The sequence below is a fragment of the Protomyctophum parallelum genome (assembly GCF_964188405.1).
Source record: "Protomyctophum parallelum genome assembly, chromosome: 19".
Classification (NCBI taxonomy): Eukaryota; Metazoa; Chordata; class Actinopteri; order Myctophiformes; family Myctophidae; genus Protomyctophum; species Protomyctophum parallelum.
The window spans coordinates 5,403,849-5,414,263 of NC_139717.1; the positions used below are offsets into that span (position 1 = coordinate 5,403,849).

General features: G+C 44.5%; 1 protein-coding gene across 1 annotated transcript; it reads left to right on the forward strand.

Moving 5' to 3' along the window:
• Window positions 1–313: 313 nt before the first annotated feature.
• On the forward strand, window positions 314–6,152 carry LOC310876420 (NACHT, LRR and PYD domains-containing protein 3-like; the record flags this gene model as incomplete). Its single annotated transcript, XM_083789952.1, has 9 exons — window positions 314–331; window positions 779–833; window positions 1,034–1,279; window positions 1,563–1,607; window positions 2,620–4,369; window positions 4,476–4,643; window positions 4,960–5,130; window positions 5,349–5,524; window positions 6,124–6,152. Exons 2-9 carry the CDS (start codon window positions 809–811, stop codon window positions 6,150–6,152), a joined length of 2,610 nt encoding a protein of 869 aa, XP_083646078.1. The 5' UTR covers window positions 314–331; window positions 779–808.
• Window positions 6,153–10,415: the final 4,263 nt, after the last annotated feature.

Below are 10,415 nucleotides of genomic sequence, written 5' to 3' on the forward strand. Positions count from 1 at the left end.
CCTTTCCCAACACTGCATCCAGGTTCTTAAATAAAGACCTTTCCAAACACTGCATCCAGGTTCTTAAATAAAGACCTTTCCCAACACTGCATCCAGGTTCTTAAATAAAGACCTTTCCCAACACTGCATCCAGGTTCTTAAATAAAGACCTTTCCCAACACTGCATCCAGGTTCTTAAATAAAGACCTTTCCCAACACTGCATCCAGGTTCTTAAATAAAGACCTTTCCCAACACTGCATCCAGGTTCTTCAGTGCTAGCTGCTGTCGCTCCACTCCGAGGCATCAATCAAACCCACAATGGACCAATCAGCATCAGGTCCACAGACCACGGTACTGTTGGTTACTAATGCACTCACATCTTTACACAGTTTATTTGTGCGTCTCTAAATGTTATGACGAATTGAACATGGTGGACCCCATTGTAAACCAGTGTAATGCTTTATGATCGTCGACCACAGTTAACAGTTTTGTATTGAGTTGTGCTTGAAATGTATACTGTAATTCTCCAATCTGTTCATTAATTATTCAATCAATCATTAATTTATCCCAATTCTTATTAAATGTTTGTCTCGGTGGGATTAGTCTTCATGGCAACATGTGATGTTCTCCCCGTGCTTTGCAGTAGAGTTAGACCATATATGTAGTAGAGTTAGACGGAATGGAAATATATATTATCCTACTAATTGTTTCCACATTGACTGATACAGATATTTATTACCATATTACGATCATCACTCTGTATTGTTATGATTGAAATAACATGACTGTATCCAACAGGATGCTGATGACGACTTGACTTCTGAAGCAATGGATGCAGAAAAATCCAGAAAAGGTGAGTGTTTTTATCTCAGTGTCCGAGGTGACCGGTGAGTAGGTTGGTAGCTGGTGCTACCTTCTGTTTACCAGGGCTGTACAGTAGGGTTGTACAAGATGTTACATTACTTTGTATGGCATAATGGAGATGCAGAGAGCTTTGTTTTTCATTCATAGGATTATCTAATTCCATCCACTCTTTTTCTCTCTTGCAAACAGCACAGTTTGTGATGCAGCACAGGGCACAGTTGACCCAAAGGGTGTCCGCAGTCATGGCTGTAGTAGACAGTCTAGGAGACAGCTGGGTCCACCCTGAGAGCTACAGCGAGATTCATGCCGAGAAGACAACCATGAAACAAATGAGGACTCTGTACACATCAACAGTAGTTCCAGGAGGAACCAACGCCCGGGCAGCATTTTATGATGCCCTCATGGAACACCAACCCCGCCTGCTGGTGGACCTTGGTAAGATCATTCATTCATTCATTCATTTATTTAATTGGACAACCGCTTTTGGGTTTAGCGAAGGGCTACTTGCTCCCAATGTGCAGGTTGGTGCCTTGCATGGTTTCCTCCACCATCGCTGTGTGAATGGATGAATGTAATGCACAATCATAAAGGCGCTATATAAATACAGCAGTTACCATTTACCATGTCCACTCACACTTCATCCTCCTCTCCTTATGCATTTATCCTCCTTATGCATTTACCATGTCCACTCACACTTCATCCTCCTCTCCTTATGCAGGAGCTGATCCTCCATCACAAGACTCGACTAACAAGGCTAACGAGGGTGAGTCATGAAACAATCTGGACGGAGCCTTTTGTAAATTAGTTAAACAGTAACAGATTATTTCTGTATGTACTCCAGCAGTAAATGAGTTAAGGTGTCATCATCATATTATTGGCAGGCAACAAATTGTTTTAAACATGTTATGCATTTAAAATGTGCAATATTATAATCACGCTATCTCTCTCTCTCTCTCTCTCTCTCTCTCTCTCTCTCTCTCTCTGAGTGTAACACTAATATGTTTCTTTCTATTGTGCAGCTTCTCCAGTGCCCCCTGCTGGAGCCATTAATGAAGCACATGGTGGAAGTGTAGCGGTTGCTACTGTTTTATCTGGATGTAACATCAGTGGTTCAGTTATCATCACTGTCACCACTGCTACACAGCCAGGTACACTGTAAAATATACTACTGTATTACTACACAGCCAGGTACACTGTAAAATATACTACTGTATTACTACACAGCCAGGTACACTGTAAAATATACTACTGTACTACAGCAAGGTACACTGTAAAATATACTACTGTACTACTACACAGCCAGGTACACTGTAAAATATACTACTGTATTACTACACAGCCAGGTACACTGTAAAATATACTACTGTATTACTACACAGCCAGGTACACTGTAAAATAGACTACTGTACTACTACACAGCAAGGTACACTGTAGAGTTCTAGTGGCAATTATATAAATGCCATTCTACTATAATGATAATGACAATAGACTAATTGCATGAATGTTGTTACTTAGATAATGACAATAGAGCATCAATACATGCTAACGTATAATGACAATAGACAAACTAACGTTTCACTTCATTATCCTCCTCCTTATTCAGGACCTGAACTTCCATCACAAGACTCGGCTAGCAAGGGTGAGTAGAGAAACTTAGATCAGGTTCTCTACCTTTGTATCTCCAAGTACAGCAGTACACCTTCCCCACCTTCATCTATAATGATGTCATTCTATAACACATACTTAATGATGTCATCTTGTCTTTGGTCATTTAGAAACTCTTGATCTGTGTAAACAAGAGCTCAAGTCTAATCTGAGGCAGAAGAATCAGCGTTTGATTCACTGGAGCTCAAAAGATTTACCACACCCACTTGTGAGTGACATGTTCACAGAGGTCTACACCACAGTGGGAGGCAGTGGACAGGTCAATCAAGAACATGAGATCAAGCAGATTGAATTGGCATACAGCCAAACACCTGGACCAGAAACACCAATCAACATGGACGACATAGTGGAACCTTCACCTGGACAAAGTGATCCCATCAAAACAGTGATGATGAAGGGAGGGGCCGGCATTGGTAAATCAGTACAAGTTCAGAAGTTCACTCAGAACTGGGCAGAAGGCAAAGCCAACCAGCATGTCGACTTTGTGTTTCCATTCACTTTCCGAGAGTTGAATTTGGAGATGAAGGAGAACAAGGAGAACAAGTACAGCATGGAGGGACTTCTTCATCACTTCTTCAGTGAAACCAAGAAGATAAATATCTGCACCTTCCAACAGTGCAACATTCTGTTCATCCTGGATGGGCTTGATGAATCGAGGCCAGCTCTAGATTTCAAGAACACTGTGACATGGACTGATCCGATGAAGCCAAACACAGTGCACGTTCTCCTGATAAACCTCATCAGGGGGAACTTGCTTCCAAAAGCCAAATTCTGGATAACCTCACGACCTGCAGCCGCCGGCCAGATCCCTTCTGTTGACAGGGTGACAGAGGTGAGAGGGTTCAGAGACCCTCAGAAGAAGGAGTACTTCTTCAAGAGGTTCCCTGATGATGAGCAGCTGGCCAAACAAATCTACTGTCACATCGAGAAGTCCCAAAGCATCCACATCATGTGTCACCTCCCGGCCTTCTGTTGGATCACTTCTAACGTTATGGAAAAAATTGTGAGGAAGAAAGGAGAGCTGCCAGAGAGCCAGAGCGCCATGTACTCCCAATTCATTAAGATGCAGTCCTTACTTAAGAATGCCAAGTATCCTGACAGGAAACAGTATGATGTCATTCTCTCTCTGGGGGAACTGGCTTTTAAAGGGCTGATGAAAGGCGACCTGATCTTCGAGGAAGAACACCTGACAGCGTCTGGCATTGATATCAGCGACGCAGCAGTGTACGCAGAACTGTTTGGAGAGGTTCGCGGAACAAGGGACAAGATGTTCTCCTTTGTCCATCTGAGTGTTCAGGAGTTTCTGGCTGCCCTCCACGTCTTCATCACTTTCATCAACACTGGTGACAACCTACTACTCTCAACCTCCAAGAGGTCATTTGGAAAGGTTTTCAAATCCAAGATTCATCACCTCTACCAAAGTGCTGTAGACGAGGCCTTAAGGAGTCCAAATGGACACCTGGACTTGTTCCTGCGTTTCCTGATGGGCCTCTCTTTGGACACCAATCAGAAGTTCGTACAAAAGCTCATACAAAAAGGGAAAAGCTTCCAGACCAATCATAAAACCATCAAATACATCAAGGAGAAGATCAAAAAGAATCCATCTCCAGAGAGAAGCATCAATCTGTTCCACTGTCTGAATGAGCTGAATGATCATTCTCTGGAGGACGACATCCAACAGTACCTGACGTCAGGACGTCTCTCCACAGACAAGATCTCTCCTGCTCAGTGGTCAGCTTTGGTCTTCGTGTTGCTGTCTTCAGGAAAGGAGCTGGACGTGTTTGACCTGAAGAAATACTCTGCTTCAGAGGAGGCTCTTCTGGGGTTGCTGCCCGTGCTCAAAGCCTCCAAGAAAGCTCTGTAGGTTCACTGATAACTGGATACATTTCAAATATTATTTGATCTTTATTTAACATCAAATCTAATACATGCACCACTATTGTTTCTTCAGGCTGAGTGGCATCAGGCTGAGTGGCAACCTGTCGAAGAGATGCTGTCAGGAGTTATCGTCAGCTCTCAGCTCCAGCTCTAGCCTGAGAGAAGTTGACCTGAGCAATAATGACCTTCAGGACTCTGGAGTCAGCCTCCTGGCTGAGGGACTGGGGAGCCCACACTGCATGTTGGAGACTCTCAAGTCAGTATGCCTGAAACTGGGTTCAACTGTGTTAAAATAAAACAAAAGTTTTTTAAATCAATGGGACAAAATATAACATTGTGAAACTCTGTGTGTGTGTGTGTGTGTGTGTGTGTGTGTGTGTGTGTGTGTGTGTGTGTGTGTGTGTGTGTGTGTGTGTGTGTGTGTGTGTGTGTGTGTGTGTGTGTGTGCGTGCGTGCGTGTGTGTGTGTGTGTGTGCGTGCGTGCGTGCGTGTGCGTGCTATTTATTTTATTATATGATCTTTATTTTCCTGAAGTCTAATGACTACATTTTTTACCACTATTGTTTCTTCAGGCTGAGTGACTGCAACCTGTCGGAGAGATGCTGTCAGGAGTTATCGTCAGCTATCAGCTCCAGCTCTAGCCTGAGAAAAGTTGACCTGAGCTATAATGACCTTCAGGACTCTGGAGTCAGCCTCCTGGCTGAGGGACTGGGGAGTCCACACTGCATGTTGGAGACTCTCAAGTCAGTATGCCTGAAACTGGTTTCAACTGTGTTAAAATAAAACAAAAGTTTTTAAAATCAATGGGACAAAATATAACATTGTGAAACTCTCTCTCTCTCTCTGTGTGTGTGTGTGTGTGTGTGTGTGTGTGTGTGTGTGTGTGTGTGTGTGTGTGTGTGTGTGTGTGTGTCTGTGTCTGTGTCTGTGTCTGTGTGTGTGTGTGTGTGTGTGTGTGTAGTTTGTCAAGATGTATGGTCACAGAGAAAGGCTGTTCTTCTCTGACCTCAGCTCTGCGCTCCAACCCTTCCCATTTGAGAGAGTTGGACTTGACCTTCAATCATCCAGGAGAATCAGGCGAAGCGATGCTCTCTGCTGTTGTGAAGGATCCAAGCTACAGACTGGACGCTCTGAGGTGTGAGAGAGACTGTGTGTGTGTGTGGGTGTGCATGCAGTGTCTACTCAGACCACGTGTAAACACCAGACATCAGATAGAAATAAGTTAGTCAGTTCAACTCTGACAGCAGGAGGCTGTGAGAGAGACAGTTAGTCAGTTCAACTCTGACAGCAGGAGGCTGTGAGAGAGACAGTTAGTCAGTTCAACTCTGACAGCAGGAGGATGTGAGAGAGACAGTTAGTCAGTTCAACTCTGACAGCAGGAGGCTGTGAGAGAGACAGTTAGTCAGTTCAACTCTGACAGCAGGAGGCTGTGAGAGAGACAAAGACCAACACAACCTCTGTTCTGCCAGCTCACCTCTGATAGAAAATCAATAACTAGGTAATCAATAGGCTATGAATACATCAATAACTAGGTAATCAATAGGCTATGAATACATCAATAACTAGGAGGTCAATACACTGTGAATACATCAATAACTAGGAGAGAAGGACTCAATGTTCTCAATCATACTGTGATGCTGTTCTGTGTTGTTTGATGTTTAATGGTGTAAAATCATTATCAATTATATTATCATAGAGAATATTCAGGTCTGACTTTGTCTCTCCTCCAACTCCAGTGTGGACCACGGTGGAGAGAACAGGCTGACACCAGGAGTGAAGAAATGTAAGTTTATATTCTGTTTTATTCATTCAGTCAAAGCATCACTATTAGGTCATTGGTTCTCAAAGTGGGGTCTGGGGACCCTCCAGGGGTCCTTGGGGGGTTCCAGGGGGTCCCCAGCTAAATGTGTTAATACAGCATCATAATAACTTTCACCTCTTTATCCATGGATATTTATGAACATTTTGAAAAAGCTTGAAAGTGTTTTGCAAAATATGTTTTAATCTTTTCTTCACGATGGGGGTCTGTGGCCAAATATAATATAAATGGGGGGGTCCTTAGTATGAAACAGTTTGAGAACCACTGACTTGATTGAAGATGATAATGGACACACATGGATTCTCATTTTGACCGTTTTAACGGACCCCTCACCAACCTTAACCCATTTTGGGCGGGAACCCCTTTTGGTGTTTTAAGCATTGTTATACTTTAGCTGTTGAAAAAGGGGTCATACCTATGTTCCCTCAGCCCCGAGGTGCGCTGCGGGTCGGGAGAGGGTTGCGGTTAGGTTTAGGTGTCTGCCCCGGGGGAGGTTAGGGTTAGGGTGAGGGAGGAGGTAGGTTGTCGTAGGCTGAGGGAACATAGAGCTGAGGGAACATAGGTACGGTCCCTTGAAAAATAGCAGATCTACAAGCTCATAGCGCGAGTGCTGCGCTACGAGCTTGTAGGTCTGCTATTTTTGAAAAAGCGAACGTTTTTAACTCATATCTTTGCTTCTGAGGGGTCCCTAGAACAACATATTTTCAAATGGGGGTCCGCGGCCAATTACATATAATGTTTGGGGTCCTTGACATGAAATATTGAGCACCACTGATATAGAAACTTAGGAAGTTCAGAAAACTCTCAGGATTTAGAAGAATTTTTTTGTCGACGTCAGGCCTAAATGGGTTATTCCGGTGGTTTTAACGGACCCCTCACCAACCTTAATCCAGTCGTTTTAACGGACCCCTCACCAACCTTAATCCAGTCGTTTTAACGGACCACTCACCAACCTTAATCCAGTCGTTTTAACGGACCCCTCACCAACCTTAATCCGGTCGTATTAACGGACCCTTCACCAACTTTATTCCGATCGTTTTAACGGACCCCTCACCAACCTTAATCCTGTGGTTTTAACGGACCCCTCACCAACCTTAATCATGTGGTTTTAACAGACCCCTCACCAACCTTAATCCTGTCGTTTTAACGGACCCCTCACCAACCTTAATCCAGTCGTTTTAACGGATCCCTCACTAACCTTAATCCGATCGTTTTAACGGACCCCTCACCAACCTTAATCCTGTCGTTTTAACGGACCCCTCACCAACCTTAATCCAGTCGTTTTAACGGACCCCTCACTAACCTTAATCCGATCGTTTTAACGGACCCCTCACCAACCTTAATCCAGTCGTTTTAACGGACCCCTCACCAACCTTAATCCAGTCGTTTTAACGGACCCCTCACCAACCTTAATCCAATCGTTTTAATGGACCCCTCACCAACCTTAATCCGGTCGTATTAACGGACCCTTCACCAACTTTATTCCGATCGTTTTAACGGACCCCTCACCAACCTTAATCCTGTGGTTTTAACGGACCCCTCACCAACCTTAATCATGTGGTTTTAACAGACCCCTCACCAACCTTAATCCTGTCGTTTTAACGGACCCCTCACCAACCTTAATCCAGTCGTTTTAACGGATCCCTCACTAACCTTAATCCGATCGTTTTAACGGACCCCTCACCAACCTTAATCCTGTCGTTTTAACGGACCCCTCACCAACCTTAATCCAGTCGTTTTAACGGACCCCTCACTAACCTTAATCCGATCGTTTTAACGGACCCCTCACCAACCTTAATCCAGTCGTTTTAACGGACCCCTCACCAACCTTAATCCAGTCGTTTTAACGGACCCCTCACCAACCTTAATCCGATCGTTTTAATGGACCCCTCACCAACCTTAATCCGATCGTTTTAACGGACCCCTCACCAACCTTAATCCGATCGTTTTAACGGACCCCTCACCAACCTTAATCCAGTCGTTTTAACGGACCCCTCACCAACCTTAATCCGATCGTTTTAACGGACCCCTCACCATCCTTAATCTGATCGTTTCAACGGACCCCTCACCAACCTTAATCCGGTCATTTTAACAGACCCCTCACCAACCTTAATCCGGTCGTTTTAACGGACCCCTCACCAACCTTAATCCGGTCGTTTTAACGGACCCCTCACCAACCTTAATCCAGTCGTTTTAACGGACCCCTCACCAACCTTAATCCGGTCGTATTAACGGACCCTTCACCAACTTTAATCCGATCGTTTTAACGGACCCCTCACCAACCTTAATCCTGTGGTTTCAACGGACCCCTCACCAACCTTAATCCAGTCATTTTAACGGACCCCTCACCAACCTTAATCCGATCGTTTTAACGGACCCCTCACCAACCTTAATCCTGTCGTTTTAACGGACCCCTAACCAACCTTAATCCGATCGTTTTAACGGACCCCTCACCAACCTTAATCCTGTCGTTTTAACGCACCCCTCACCAACCTTAATCCAGTCGTTTTAACAGACCCCTCACTAACCTTAATCCGATCGTTTTAACGGACCCCTCACCAACCTTAATCCGATCGTTTTATTGAACCCCTCACCAACCTTTATCCAGTCGTTTTAACGGACCCCTCACCAACCTTAATCCGATCGTTTTAATGGACCCCTCACCAACCTTAATCCGATCGTTTTAATGGACCCCTCACCAACCTTAATCCGATCGTTTTATTGAACCCCTCACCAACCTTTATCCAGTCGTTTTAACGGACCCCTCACCAACCTTAATCCGGTCGTTTTAACGGACCCCTCACCAACCTTAATCCGGTCGGTTCAACGGACCCCTCACCAACCTTAATCCGATCATATTAACGGACCCCTCACCAACCTTAATTTGGGGGTTTTAACGGACCCCTCACCAACCTTAATCCATTTTGGGCGGGAACCCCTTTTGGTGTTTTAAGCATTGTTATAATTTAGCCGTTGAAAAATAGCAGATCTACAAGCTCATAGCGCGCCACCGAGCTTGTAGGTCTGCTATTTTAGAAAAATCGTGACAATGCGGCACAAATCTTTGAATATATATCCTTTCAGAGCGAACGTTTTTAACTCATATCTTTGCTTCTGAGGGGTCCCTAGAACAACATATTTTCAAATGGGGGTCTGCGGCCAATTACATATAATGTTTGGGGTCCTTGACATGAAATATTGAGCACCACTGATATAGAAATTTAGGAATTTCAGAAAACTGTCAGGATTTAGAAGAATGTTTTTGTCGACGTCAAGTCTAAATGGGTTAATCCGGTCGTTTTAACGGACCCCTCACCAACCTTAATCTGGTCGTTTTAACGGACCCCTCACCAACCTTATTCCGGTGGTTTTAACGGACCCCTCACCAACCTTAATCCAGTCGTTTTAACGGACCCTTCACCAACTTTATTCCGATCGTTTTAATGGACCCCTCACCAACCTTAATCATGTGGTTTTAACGGACCCCTCACCAACCTTAATCCGGTCGTATTAACGGACCCTTCACCAACTTTATTCCGATCGTTTTAACGGACCCCTCACCAACCTTAATCCTGTGGTTTTAACGGACCCCTCACCAACCTTAATCATGTGGTTTTAACGGACCCCTCACCAACCTTAATCCTGTCGTTTTAACGGACCCCTCACCAACCTTAATCCAGTCGTTTTAACGGATCCCTCACTAACCTTAATCCGATCGTTTTAACGGACCCCTCACCAACCTTAATCCAGTCGTTTTAGAGGACCCCTCACCAACCTTAATCCGATCGTTTTAACGGACCCCTCACCAACCTTAATGCGGTCATTTTAACGGACCCCTCACCAACCTTAATCCGATCGTTTTATTGAACCCCTCACCAACCTTAATCCAGTCGTTTTAACGGACCCCTCACCAACCTTAATCCAGTCGTTTTAACGGACCCTTCACCAACTTTATTCCGATCGTTTTAACGGACCCCTCACCAACCTTAATCATGTGGTTTTAACGGACCCCTCACCAACCTTAATCCGGTCGTATTAACGGACCCTTCACCAACTTTATTCCGATCGTTTTAACGGACCCCTCACCAACCTTAATCCTGTGGTTTTAACGGACCCCTCACCAACCTTAATCATGTGGTTTTAACGGACCCCTCACCAACCTTAATCCTGTCGTTTTACCGGACCCCTCACCAACCTTAATCCAGTCGT